Raw genomic sequence first — 13,924 nt, forward strand, 5'->3', positions numbered from 1 at the left:
TCAGGTTTTTTTTTAAATTTTAGAGTACCCAATTATTTTTTTCCAATTAAGGGGCAATTTAGTGTGACCAATCCACCTACTCTGCACATTTTTGGGTTGTGGGGGCGAAACTCACGCAGACACGGGGAGAATGTGCAAACTCCACACGGAAAGTGACCCCAGAGCCGGGATCGAACCTGGGACCTTAGCGCCGTGAGGCAGCTGTGCTAATCACTAGGCCACCGTGCTGCCCTAAAAGTTCGGGTTTGGGGAGGGGTTTGTCAGTTGGGTGAGGCTGTTGTATGAGGCCCCGATGGCGAGTGTGGCCACGAATAAGAGGAGGTCGGAGTATTTTCGACTATACCGAGGGACAAGGCAGGGGTGTCCCCTGTCCCTTCTACTTTTTGCGCTGGCAATTGAACCCCTGGCTATGGCGCTGAGGGAGTCGGGGGATTGGAGGGGGCTGATCCGGGGTGGGGAGGAGCACCGAGTGTCGCTCTATGCGGATGACCTATTGTTGTATGTGGCGGACCCGGTGGGGGGGAATGCCGGTGGTGATGGGGATTCTCCGGGAATTTGGGGATTTCTCAGGGTATGAGCTTAACTTTGGGAAAAGCGAGCTGCTTGTGGTACACCCGGGGGACCAGGAGCGGGGGATTGGGAGGCTCCCACTGAAAAGGGCGGAGAGGAGCTTCAGGTACTTGGGGGTTCAGGTGGCCAGGAGCTGGGGGGGCCTTACATAAGCTAAACCTCACAAGGCTGTTGGAGCAAATGGAGGAGGAGTTTAAGAGGTGGGACATGCTGCCGCTGTCTTTGGTGGGTATGGTGCAGTCAGTCAAGATGACGGTGCTCCCGAGGTTTCTGTTCCTGTTCCAGTGCCTCCCCATCCTTATCCCGAAGGCCTTGTTCAGGTGGGTTAACAGGAGCATTACGGGGTTTGTGTGGGCACACGGGACTCCAAGGGTGAGACGGGTGTTCTTGGAGCAGGGCAGGGATGGGGGGGGGGGGGGGGGGGGGGCTGGCGTTGCCCAACCTCTGTGGGTATTATTGGGTGCGTAAGTGGGTAATGGACGGGGAGGGGGCGGTATGGAAGAGGCTGGAGATGGCATCCTGTGTGGGTACAAGCCTGGAAGCGCTTGCAATGCCGCCGCTGCCGCTCCCTCCGACGAGGTATACCACGAGCCCGGTGGTGGCAGCTACCCTCAAGATTTGGGGGCAATGGAGGCGACACAGGGGGGAGGTGGGGTCCCCGATACGGGGGAACCACCGGTTTGTTCCGGGGAGAATTGATGGTGGGTTCCTGAGTTGGCACAGGGCAGGTGTCAGGAGGCTGGGGGACCTGTTCATAGACGGGAAGTTTGCAAGCCTGGGTGAGCTGGAAGGGAAGTTCAGGCTCCCCCCCCCGGGGAACACCTTTAGGTACATGCAAGTAAGGGTGTTTGTCAGGCGGCAGGTGGCGGGGTCCCCGTGCTGCCGCCGCGTGGGGTCCAGGACAGGGTGCTCTTGGGGGTATGGGTTGGAGAGGGGAGGATCTCGGAAGTGTACCAGGTGATGCAGGAGGTAGACGAGGCCTCGGTGGAGGAGCTGAAAGATAAATGGGAGGAGGAGCTGGGTGAGGAGATTGAGGAGGGGACGTGGGCGGATGCCCTAGAAATGGTGAACTCCTCCTCTTCATCTGCGAGGCGTAGCCTCATACAGTTTAAGGTACTGCATAGGGCTCATATGACCTGGACAAGGATGAGCCGGTTTTTTGGGACCGAGGACAGGTGTATTAGGTGCTCAGGGAGCCCAGCAAACCATGTCCACATGTTCTGGGCATGCCCAGCGCTGGGGGAATTTTGGAAGGGTGTAGCAAGGACGGTATCGAGGGTGGTAGGATCCAGGGTCAATCCAGGCTGGGGACTCGCAATATTTGGGGTTGCAGTGGAGCTGGGAGTGTAGGGGGCGAAAGAGGCCTATGTTCTGGCCTTTGTGTCCCTAGTAGCCTGGTGGAGGATTCTTCTTCAGTGGAAGGATGCAAGGCCCCCAAGCGTGGAGGCCTGGGTCAACGATATGGCGGGGTTTATTAAATTGAAGAGGGTGAAATTTGCCCTAAGGGGGTCAGTGCAGGGGTTTTTCAGGAGATGGCAACGATTCCTAGATCTCCTGGCAGAACGGTGCAGCAACCGGGGGGGGGGGGGGGGGAGTCTCTTTGTTTTGGGCTGAATATCTGTTTTTTCCCAATGACGGGCATTAATTTATTGTTTCTCTTTTGTATTTACTACGGCGGGGGGGCAGTTCTGTTTTTTTTTTGTTCTTCGAATTTTCTGTTCTTGTTTTCTTTTTTGTGAAAATTTGAATAAAAATTATTTAAAATTTTTTTTTTAAAATGTTTGCAAAGTTGATCGAAGAGAGAGTATTTGACAAGGCAGTTGAGGTGAATCGTACTCATCCGTTCATCGATCTTGAAGGCAGAGGCCCAGAGCTGGGGAATCGCTGCGGGTGGTGATGGTGCATATCTACAAATTTTAAGAACAGGAGAAGCTCCTGAGATGGGCTAAAGCAACCTGCGATTGCAACTGGGAGGGGAACCAGATCAGGATATACCAAGACATTGGAGCTGAACTAGTCAAACGACGAGCAGGTTTCAGTAAGGCCAAAGCAGCATTTTTTTCACAGTAAGATCCAGTTCGGGGTGTCGTACCCAGCCAAATTTTGGGTAACCTTTCAAGGAAATGAATGTTAGGCATGAGTCATGATTGCTGACAGATGAGAGATGGGACTCAGGGGTGCAATCAGCTGAATGTAAAGCTGGTGATATGGTGGGCAGAAGTAATTTGAAGAATCATACACTAACCTTCACTCATGTGAGGTCATTGAACTTTTTCCACTATTGTAGATCCTCGGAGCCAGATTACAGGAATTCACCTCTCTGGCCACTTGCTCCCATTCCCTTCTTCCTAACGCAGGATATCCATTAAGAGTCTTTTGGTCCTAGTTGAAACATGACCAGTCTCTTCCTGTAGACCGTCTGGACTACCTCAGAGGTGCATCAGAAAACTTCGGAGTCCTCTCTCTGACCTGTTGCTCTAGTACCAGTCGTCAACCTTCTATCAAAGGGACTTCCGGTGGCTGTGATGGAGTAGGAAGCCACACATTTGGGAGCTGCCGTTTTAAAGAGACTTTTCGGCTCTTTTGAGAGCCCAAAACGGAAATTTTTCGACGTCTCCCGGTGGGGGAAGGTGTGCTGAACAACTTTCCCCACAGTCCACACCTCGAACTCGGAGTGGAAAGGGGGAAAAAACGGCAGCAGGTCCTCAGAAAAAACGGGGGAAGGAATCCAAGATGGCCGCCGGAGGAGCCCTAGAGGATTGGAGGCTGTGGGCCCGGGAGCAACAAACTGATCTCCTGCGCTGCTTTAAAGAATTCAAGGATGAGGTGCTGAGCTCTCTGCATGAAACGAACAGAAGGCTGTCAGAGATTCAGTCCACCCAGGGTGCTGCCATCAAGGAGTTGCAGACGCAGGCCACTGAACGAGAGGAGGAGGCCGTGGTCCTCGTGAATAAGGTGGATTGGCACGAGGCACTCCACAAGAAATGGCAGGAACGCTTCGAGGAGCTTGATCACCGCATGAGGCGGAAAAACCTGCGGATCCTGGGCCTTGCGGAGGGGCTAGAGGGGTCGGACCTGACAGCCTACGTGGCTGTAATGTTGAATTCGCTAGTGGGGGCCGGGTCTTTCCATCTGCCCTTGGAGCTGGAGGGAGCGCACAGGGTGCTGGCCAGGAGGCCTAAGGAAGATGAACCCCCGCTTGCGGTGCTGGTGAGGTTCCACCAGTTCAGTGACTGGGAGTGCGTGCTGCGCTGGGCCAAGAAGGTGAAGAGCAGCAAGTGGGAGAATGGGGTAGTACGGATCTACCAGGATTGGAGTGCGGAGGTGGCTAAGCGGCGGTCCAGATTTAATCGGACGAAAGAGGTGCTTTATCTCTTAGATAAAGTTAGATAAAGATAAAGTTCGGAATGTTGCAGCCCGCGCGCCTGTGGATAACTTATTTGGACCGGCACCATTATTTCGATTTCCCGGAGGAGGCGTGGGCCTTCGTGCGGATGGAGAAACTGGACTTGAACTAGGGGTTGGGGGTTGCGAGGTCGGCTGTAATATATGAGTGCTGGATTCTGCTGTTGCTGTGTTCTCTTTTTCTTCTGTTTTTCTCTTCTTGTCTTAGTACTTTTGCAATTTTGATATGGTTATTTACGGAGGGGTTGTTCTGCTATGTTTTTGTTTTTGTGCTGTGGGGCATTGTTTGGGCTGTGTATTTTGTGGGGAGGGTTGGGGGGGTCTGTTGTATTCTATGTCGGAGTGGGGCTGATATTTGGGAGCTGCGTCAGAAGGGTGTGGTGGGGCAGTGCGAAAGTGCGGGCTTTCCTCTGGTTTCCCGCGCTGCGGGGCTGGGGGGTGGAGACGGTGACGGGGGAGGCGGGGCCTTAACTGGTTCTTCCCCGCGCTGGAGCGGTGCCTCGAGGAGGGACAGGATGGGGGATGATCCGACTTCGGGAGGGGTCGGGCTATTGGCGGGAGTTTCCGGGGTCAGCAGAAGTTAGCTGACCCACGGAAGTACAATGGAGGATGGTTCACGGCTGGGAGGGTTCCTAGCCTGGGGGGGAAGGGAGGGGGGGGAAAGGGGAATACCGGGTTGCTGCTGGTAGGGTCAAGAAGGAGCTGGGGGAGGGGGGGGGGGGGGGGCTGGGGGGACAGAGGTGAGGTGTCGTCGCTATGTGGACTGGGTCGGGCAGGGGTTGCTGGCCTGGGGCGGGCAGTCGACGGGCTATGGCTAGCCGACGGGGGAGGGGGGCGGGATGCCCTCTGATCCGGTTGGTCACTTGGAATGCGAGAGGGTTGAATGGGCCGGTGAAGCGGTCGAGGGTACTGGCTCACCTGAAGGAGCTAAAGGCAGATGTGGCAATGCTTCAGGAGACCCACCTGAGGGTGGCGGACCAGGTCCGCCTGAGGAAGGGATGGGTGGGGCAGGTTTTCCACTCTGGGTTGGTGTGAAGAACCGGGGAGTGGCGATTCTGGTGGGGAAAAATGTGTTGTTTGAGGCATCGGAGGTGGTGGCGGACAAGGGGAGTAGGTATGTTACCAAATTGGGACAATGCGGGCTTTATGAGGCTTATGTTGGGACGGATCCCGTATCTGGAGGCGGGAGGTCTGATCATAGCGGGGGACTTTAATACGGTGTTGGATCCTTCACTGGATCGGTCCAGCTCTAGGACGGGTAGGAGGCCGGTGGCGGCCAAGGTACTGAGAGGGTTTATGGATCAGATGGGTGGAGTGGATCCATGGAGGTTTGTGAGGCCGAGGGCACGCGAGTACTCTTTCTTCTCCCACGTACATAGGGTCTACTCTCGGATAGATTTCTTCGTGGTGAGTAGGTGACTGATTCCGAGAGTAGAGGAGGCCGAGTATTCGGCCATCGCAATCTCCGACCACTCTCCGCATTGGATAGAGTTGGAGATGGGAGAGGTGCGGGACCAGCGTCTGTTGTGGCGGTTGGATGTGGGGTTGTTGGCGGAGGAGGAGGTGTGTAGGAGGGTCCGGGCAAGTATTGAGGGGTACCTTGAGGTGAATGATACGGGGGAGGTTCAGGTGGGGATGGTCTGGGAAGCCCTGAAGGCAGTAATTCGTGGGGAGCTGATATCCATCCGAGCACACAGGGAGAGGAGTGAGAGGGATAGACTGGTGGGAAAGATGCTGGAGGTGGACAGAAGGTATGCAGAGGCACCAGAGGAGGGACTGTTGGGGGAGAGGCGCAGCTTGCAGGCTAAATTTGATTTGCTGACCACTAGAAAGACGGAGGCACAGTGGAGGAAGGCACAAGGGGCAGTGTACGAACATGGTAAAAAGGCGAGTAGGATGCTGGCTCATCAGCTCCGCAAGCGGGATGCGGCTAAGGAGATTGCTGGAGTAAGAGACAAGAATGGGAATGTGGTGCGGAAGGGGGTAGAGATGAATGAGGTCTTCAAGGATTTTTACGGGGAACTGTACCGGTCGGAGCCAACGGGGGAAAGGGGGGGAATGGAGAGGTTCCTTGACAGGCTTTCTTTCCTGAATGTGCAGGAGGAGAGGTGGAGGGGCTGGGTGCGCCGATTGAGCTGGAGGAGCTAATTAAGGGGATCGGGCAGATGCAGTCAGGGAAGGCACCGGGGCCGGATGGGTTCCCGGTGGAATTTTATAAAAAGTTTGTGGACCTAGTGGACCCCTTGCTGGCGCATGCGGACACTCAATGAAGCGTGGGAAGGGGGGACTTTGCTCCCGACGATGTCGCGGGCGCTGATCTCGTTAATTTTAAAGAAGGACGAGGACCCCCAGCAGTGTGGTTCATACAGGCCCATATCTCTCCTCAACGTGGATGCTAAGGTGCTGGCAAAAATCCTGGCCACCAGGATAGAGGACTGTGTGCCAGGGGTTGTGCACGAGGACCAGACAGGTTTTGTGAAGGGAAGGCAGCTGAACACGAATGTGCGGAGATTGCTGAATGTCATCATGATTGCCGGCGATTGAGGGGGAGGCAGAGATAGTGGTGGCGTTGGATGCGGAGAAGGCCTTCGATAGAGTGGAGTGGGGGTACTTATGGGAGGTGTTGGGGAGGTTTGGATTTGGTGAAGGGTTCATTAGATGGGTAAGGCTGCTATATGAGTCCCCGATGGCGTGCGTGGCCACGAATAGGAGGAGGTCGGAGTACTTCCGGCTTTACCGAGGGACCAGGCCCACTGTCCCCCTTGTTGTTTGCACTGGCAATCGAGCCGCTGGCGATGGCGTTGAGAGATTCAGAGAGCTGGAGAGGCTTGGTGCGAGGTGGAGAGGAACATAGGGTGTCATTGTATGCCGACGACCTGTTACTGTATGTGGCGGACCCGGTGGGAGGGATGCCGGGAGTGATGGAGTTGCTAGCTGAGTTTGGGACCTTTTCAGGTTATAAATAAAATTTAGGCAAGAGCGAGGTGTTTGTGGTGCACCCTGGAGACTAGGAGGAAGGAATTGGTAGGCTCCCGCTTAGGTGGGCAGGGGAGAGCTTTAGGTACCTGGGGGTGCAGGTGGCCAGGGACTGGGGGACTCTCCACAAGCATAACTTCACCAGACTTGTAGATCAGATGGAGGAGGAGTTCAAGAGGTGGGACATGCTACCATTGTCGTTGGCGGGGAGGGTACAGTCCGTCAAAATGACGGTGCTTCCGAGGTTCTTGTTCCTCTTTCAGTGCCCGCCCATATTTATCCCCAGGGCCTTCTTTAGGAGAGTGACTAGCAGTATTTTGAACTTTGTGTGGGCGCATGGGACTCCGAGAGTGAAGAGGGTGTTCCTGGAGCGAGGAAGGGATAGAGGCGGGCTGGCGCTGCTCAACCTTCTGAGGTACTATTGGGCAGCCAATGTGTCAATGGTGCGTAAATGGGTGCTGGAGGGGGGAGGGGCGGTGTGGAAAAGAATGGAGATGGCGTCATGTAGAGGTACGAGCCTGGGTGCCATGGCAACGGCACCGTTGCCGCTCTCCCCTAAGAGGTTTACCATGAGCCCGGTGGTGGCGGAGACCCTAAGAATCTGGGGACAGTGGAGACGGCATCGGGGGGAAACAGGGGGCTCGATGGAGGCGCCACTGGGTGGCAACCATCGGTTCATCCCGGGGAACACGGATGGGGGATTTAGGGGGTGGCAAAGGGCGGGCATCAGCAAATTGAGGGACCTGTTTATTGGTGGGAGGTTTGCGGGCCTGGGGGAACTGGAAGATAAATTTGGCCTTCCCCAAGGGAACATGTTCAGATACCTGCAGGTAAAGGCGTTTGCTAGGCGACAGGTAGAGGGATTCCCTTTGCTGCCCTCGTAGGGGACGATGGACAGAGTGCTTTCGGGGGTGTGGGTCGGAGAGGGGAAGGTGTCTGACATCTATAAGGTAATGCAGGAGGTGGAGGAGTCATCAGTGGAGGAGCTGAAGGCTAAATGGGAGGAGGAACTCGGGGAGCAGATAGAGGACGGGACTTGGGCGGATGCCTTGGAGAGAGTTAACTCTTCCTCCTCATGTGCGAGGCTTAGTCTCATCCAATTTAAGATGCTGCACCGGGCCCACATGTCCGGGACCAGGATGAGTAAGTTCTTTGGGGGTGAGGATAGGTGCACCAGATGTTCGGGGAGTCCAGCGAACCACGCCCATATGTTCTGGACATGCCCAGCACTGGAGGAATTCTGGAAGGGGGTGGCGGAGACGGTGTCGAGGGTGGTTGGATCCAGGGTCAAACCAGGGTGGGGACTCGCGATCTTTGGAGTTGCGGTAGAGCCGGGAGTGCAGGAGGCGAAAGAGGCCGGTGTCCTGGCCTTTGCGTCCCTAGTAGCCCGCCGAAGGATTCTGTTACTGTGGAAGGATGCAAGGCCCCCAGGCGTGGAGACCTGGATCAGTGACATGGCGGGATTTATAAAATTGGAAAAGGTCAAATTTGCCCTGAGAGGATCAATACAAGGGTTCTATAAACGATGGCAGCCTTTTCTGGACTTCCTGGCTCAGAGATAGGTAACTTGGTCAATAGCAGCAGCAACCCCGGGGGGGGGGGGGGGGGGGGGGGGGGGGGGTGCACTATTGTAGTGTCTATTCTGTAACTTTATAGTGTGTTAATTTGCGTTGTTGTTAAAATGCTGTGTTGTTCATGGAGGTGGGGCGAATGTATATGATTGTTAATATTATTGTTATTTTCGGTATTTTACTAAGGTGTGTCAATGTTGTATAAAATCAAAATTTTTCAATAAAAATTATTTTAAAAAAAACCTTCTATCAAAGACTTTGTAACAAAACTCCTGGTTTTGTGCTCCCCTTTAATAAGACTTTAAAAAGTACAGGCTCGCCACGCATGCTCCTGGGCCTGCTGTTAAGCATGTAACCAGTCAGCAGTGCATATTGTAATGCCGTCCTCAACTTGAACAGCATAGGATAGTTGCTCATTGAGTCCCTGTGCCAACTATTGGGTCCAATTGAATTTTTTCTCCTGTGACTTTGAGAGACAGTTTTCAGATGCAAATTCCAACATAAAGTCATAGAGTCATTTACAGAACAGGAAGTGGCTATTGGGCCCATCAATTCCATGCTGGCTCCTCCTGGAGCAGTCCAGTCAATCCCACTCTGTTGCTCAAATGCTATAGCCCTGCAGGTTTATTTCCTTCAAGTGCCAATCAAATTTCCTTTTGAAATCATTATTTCCGCTTCCACCAACTCCATGGGCAGTGAGTTCAGCGACCACCTGCTGTGTAAATAACTCTTCCTCACATTTCCTCTGTGTCGCTTGCCCAAAATTATAAATCTGTCCCCTAATCCTTGCACCAACAGCAAATGAAAAGAGTTTTTCTATGACTACCTTATCTGAACTTGTCATGGCCTGTACACCTCTAACAAATTTCCCCTCAATCTCCTGGGTACAAAGAGAACAACCCAATCCTTTCCAACCCAACCTTGTAACTAAAACCCCATCATCCCTGAAACCATTCTGGTAAATCGCCATGCACCTTCCCAGGGACGTTCACATCTTTCCTTTTTTTTAAATAAATTTAGTGTACCCAATCATTTTTCCAATTAATGGGCAATTTAGCGTGGCCAATCCACCTAGCTTGCACGTTTTTTTGGGTTGTGGGGGCGAAACCCACGCAGACACGGGGAGAATGTGCAAACTCCACACAGACAGTGACCCAGAGCCGGGATCGAACCTGGGACCTCAGCGCCGTGAGGCGGTTGTGCTAACCACTAGGCCACCGTGCTGCCCCGTTCACATCTTTCCTAAAGTGTGGTGACTAGTTGTGGCCTAACCAGAGATTTACAATGGTTCAACAGTTATGAATTCCACAGATGGCGACGAGGTGTCAGAATCGTATTATTATGTGATTAATAAACTTATAGGGGTGTTATAAACAACAATTGCCAGATTTTTAAACAAGAGGAGACAAATTCACCCGTTCACTATCCTATCCTACTGGAGAGTTTACCAAACTAGGAACGAAAACATCCTGTAGCAACAGAACATCTTACCTCATCACTTTGTTATATAACTGTTTCCTAAACACAATTACTGTCTGCCATTGTGATATACTCAAAATTGTTTTTGTTTTTAGGAAATGGCAATCCGAGCTCTCAAGCAGACTGGCAGTAAAAGCATAGAAGCTGCTCTGGACTTCATAAGTAAGATGGGCTATCTGGACCCTAGGACTGAACAGATTGTCCGAGTGATTAAGCAAACATCACCAGGTAAACCCACACCATTATTTCATATAAGTAAAGATAACGCTGCTTTATAATTAAATTGTTTACATTGAGAGTTGTAGCATGATTTTCTTTTCCACTAGTTTTGGGTGAGCCTGGATCAAATATTTGTGGAAATTCAGGAAACCATTATGCTGGTGGCCTATTGATTGGTACCACTATTAGCATTTTCCACCATAATTAATTGTTCTTCCAATTAAAGAGCTGGCGGCAGGTATTATAAACCACCACAGTAACTTTGATGCAAGGAACATCAGCGTGTTTCCACCCCCAGTCACCCCAACACCGTCACCTATAGCTCCTTTCCATTCAAGCGCAGGTGATGCAGCATCTACCTGCCTTTTTACCTCCTTCCTTCTCACTATCTAAGGCCCAAACACTTTTATCAAGTGAAACAGCAGTTTACTTGTGCTTCTTCCAATTCAGGATACTGTATTCACTGCTCACATTGTGATCTCCTCTACGTCGAGGAGACAAAACACAGACTGGGTAACTACTTTGTGGAACACCTCAGTACAGCACGCAAACATGAACCTGAACTTCCCATCACTTGTCATTTCAATTCTCCACTTTGCTCCCACTTTGACCTTCCAGTCCTAGGCCTGCTACAATATTTAATTGAAACTCAATGCAAGTTCAAGGAACAACACTGGATTGGCACTGTACAGCATTCTGAATGCTTTATAAAATTCAACAATTTTAGTTCATAACCTCTGCCTCCAGTTTGTTTTGTTTTGGTTGGTTTGGTTTTCTATTGATCCTTTCTTTATTCCTTTACTTGCATTTGGTTGCTCCTATCCAACCATTCACACCTCATCTAGACACACTTTTGTTTCTTCCTTTAACCATTACCAGACCCTTTGGGCGGAATTCTCCGCTCCCGGGAAAAATCGGGAGAGCCGTCGTGAACTTGGCCGAGTTTCACCATGGCCTTGGAGGCTGCTCCTCGCCCCCTATTATCCCCTCCCGGCGGGGCTAGGAGCGGCGCTCCGTAACTCTCGGCCGCGGGGGCGTCGCGCCAAGAATGACGCGGCCGACGCGCTAATGACGTCAGCCGCGCAAGCGCAGGTTGGCCGGCTCCAACCCGCGCATGCAAGGCTGACGTCATGCCGCTGACGGCACGAACCCACACATGCGCGGTGGCCGTCTTTCCCCTCAGCCGCCCCGCAAGACGTGGCGGCTTGATCTTGCGGGGCGGCGGAGGGGAAATAGTGCATCTGATTTGGACGCCGGCCCAACGATCGGTGGGCACCGATCACGGGCCTATCCCCTCCCGAGCACAGTCGTGGTGCTCTTGCCCCCAAACCGCCCCCTGGAAGCCCCAAACGGGCATCTGGCACCTGTTTCACGACGGCAGCGACGTTGTGAACGGCCGGCCGCTCGGCCCATCGGGGTCAACGATTCTTCCGAGGGGGGGGGGGGGGGGGGGGGGGGGGGGGGGGGGGGAGAATTGCGGGGGGGGGGGGGGGGGCGCCAGGGGTGTGTGAAAAATGTCGGGGGGCCCTCCCACGACGCGTGGGGAGCGGAGAATTCCGCCCTGTGTTCTTGCACCATGAAACCTTTTGTTATTTAATCTCTCTTGCCTTCTTCCCTATCACAGGCCTTCCTTCCCATCCTCCCCTCTTAGGCTTGCTGAAAACCTATAACATTTCTAACTTTCTGCAATTCTGATGTAAGGGTCACAGATTGTTTTTCTCTCCGTGGATGCTGCTTGACACGTTGAGTAGTGCCAACCTTTCATGTTTTTATTTAAGGATGAAAATATTTTCTCCTCTAGTCTTCACAACCTTGTGCGCAACACTGCAAATATGTTCCCTCTCTCTGCTATGGGAACGTGTTCCATCCTATTTCCACTCTAGGCCCCTCATAATTTTATAAACCTCAGTTAAATTTATTTTAGTCGGGCGGCATATGGAGCAGTAGTTATCACTGTTGCCTACAGCACGGAGGACCCGGGTTCGATCCTGGCCCTGAGCCACTGTCTGTGTGGAGTTTGCACTTTCTCCCCGTGTCTGCGTGTGTTTCATCCCTACAACCCAAAGATGTGTTTGGATGTGTGTTTCATCCCTACAACCCAAAGATGTGTTTGGATTAGATTAGATGGATTGGCCATGCTAAATTGCCCCTTTATTGGAAAGGAAAAAAATAATTGGGTGCTGTAAATTTATTTTTAAAAATATTTTAGTCTATACAATTTTTCCTCAGTAGTAAAATTTCGCGGACTTGAATTCTTATATGGATTTGTTTATTGTCACGTGTATCGAGGTACAGTGAAAAGTTTTTTCTGCGAGTATCTCAAATAGATCATTTAGTACATGAAAATAAAATAAAATAAACAGAAAATACATAATAGGGCAACACAAGGTACACAATGTAATCAGGTCAGTCCACGAGAGGGTCATTTAGGAGTCTGGTAACAGTGGGGAAGAAGCTGTTTTTGAATCTGTTTGTGCGTGTTCTCAGACTTTTGTATCTCCTACCCGATGGAAGAAATTGGAAGAGTAAGCTGGGAGAGAGGGGTCTTTGATTATGCTGCCACTTTCCCAAGGCAGCGGGAGGTATAGATAGAGTCATTGGATGGGAGGCAGGTTCATGTGATGGACTGGGCTATGTTCACGACTCTGAAGTTTCATGCGGTCTTGGGCCGAGCAGCTGCCCTGACCAGGCTGTGATGCAGCTAGAAAGGATGCTCTCTATGGTGCATCTTTAAAAGTCCTGAGGAAGTATAGGAGCTGTTGTGCTTTCTTGGTGGTAGCGTCGACGTGGGTGTACCAAAACAGATTTTTAATGATGTGCACACCTAGGAATTTGAAGCTTTCAACCATCTCTACCTTGGCTCTGTTGATGCAGACAAGGGTGTGTACAATACTTTGCATCCTGAAGTCAATGACCAGCTCTTTAGTTTTGCTGACATTGAGGGACAGATTCTTGAGTTGCACCACTCCACTAGGTTCTCTATCTCCCTCATAAACATAATCCGACTATTTAAGAAAGAGGGAAGAGAGAAAAGGGGAACTTGTGGTCATTTAGCTTAATATCCCAGTTGTAGGGAAATGCTAAACGTTTTATTGGGGCACTTAATATAATATAATTGAGCACAGCCACATGGATTTGCGAAAAGAACATCATGCTTGATAAATTGATGAGATAACTATTCAACTAGCGAGACAGACAAGAAGGAAACCAGTGGATATAGTAGTGTATATAAAAGCAAGTTACAACGGATGCTGAAAGCGGAAAACAAAAACAGAAATACTGGGCAATCCCAGCAGGTCTGACAACATATGTGGAGAGAGAAGGGAGCTTGTGGTGAAATGTCTGTAGATAATATTACATTTACTCAGCAGTGTGACCTCTCACCAGCAGGTGGCGTCAGATATAAGTCAGGTGGCATCCGGCTACCGCCAGAAGGTTGTAAGGTGTCCATGAGGACAGTCGTGCATAAAGGTAGTTCCAGGAGAGTCTAATGTAACTCTTTGATAACTTGATCTTTATCAGATCGTTACCTAACCACATGTACATTAATAAATCCTTGTTCTGGCTAAGTCACCAGCAGTTCTGTAGCTCCATTGCTAGACGAATACATGGAACACAACAGAGCTAAGCATTTTGAATCTTTGTCAAATTATATAGTAGTTTATTTGTTTTTTTTCAAAAAGCATTTGAAAAGGTACCATTCG

At 51.4% G+C, this 13,924-nt stretch overlaps 1 protein-coding gene across 1 annotated transcript in view; it reads left to right on the forward strand.

The window, feature by feature from the left end:
* lats2 (large tumor suppressor kinase 2) overlaps nucleotides 1–13,924 on the forward strand; it is a 186,788-nt gene that overhangs the window by 65,027 nt on the left and 107,837 nt on the right. Inside the window, 1 exon segment of the mRNA XM_038818027.1 lies at nucleotides 10,097–10,229. Coding sequence (XP_038673955.1) covers nucleotides 10,097–10,229 — 133 coding nt within the window.

Source organism: Scyliorhinus canicula, chromosome 14, assembly GCF_902713615.1.
Source record: "Scyliorhinus canicula chromosome 14, sScyCan1.1, whole genome shotgun sequence".
Classification (NCBI taxonomy): domain Eukaryota; kingdom Metazoa; phylum Chordata; class Chondrichthyes; order Carcharhiniformes; family Scyliorhinidae; genus Scyliorhinus; species Scyliorhinus canicula.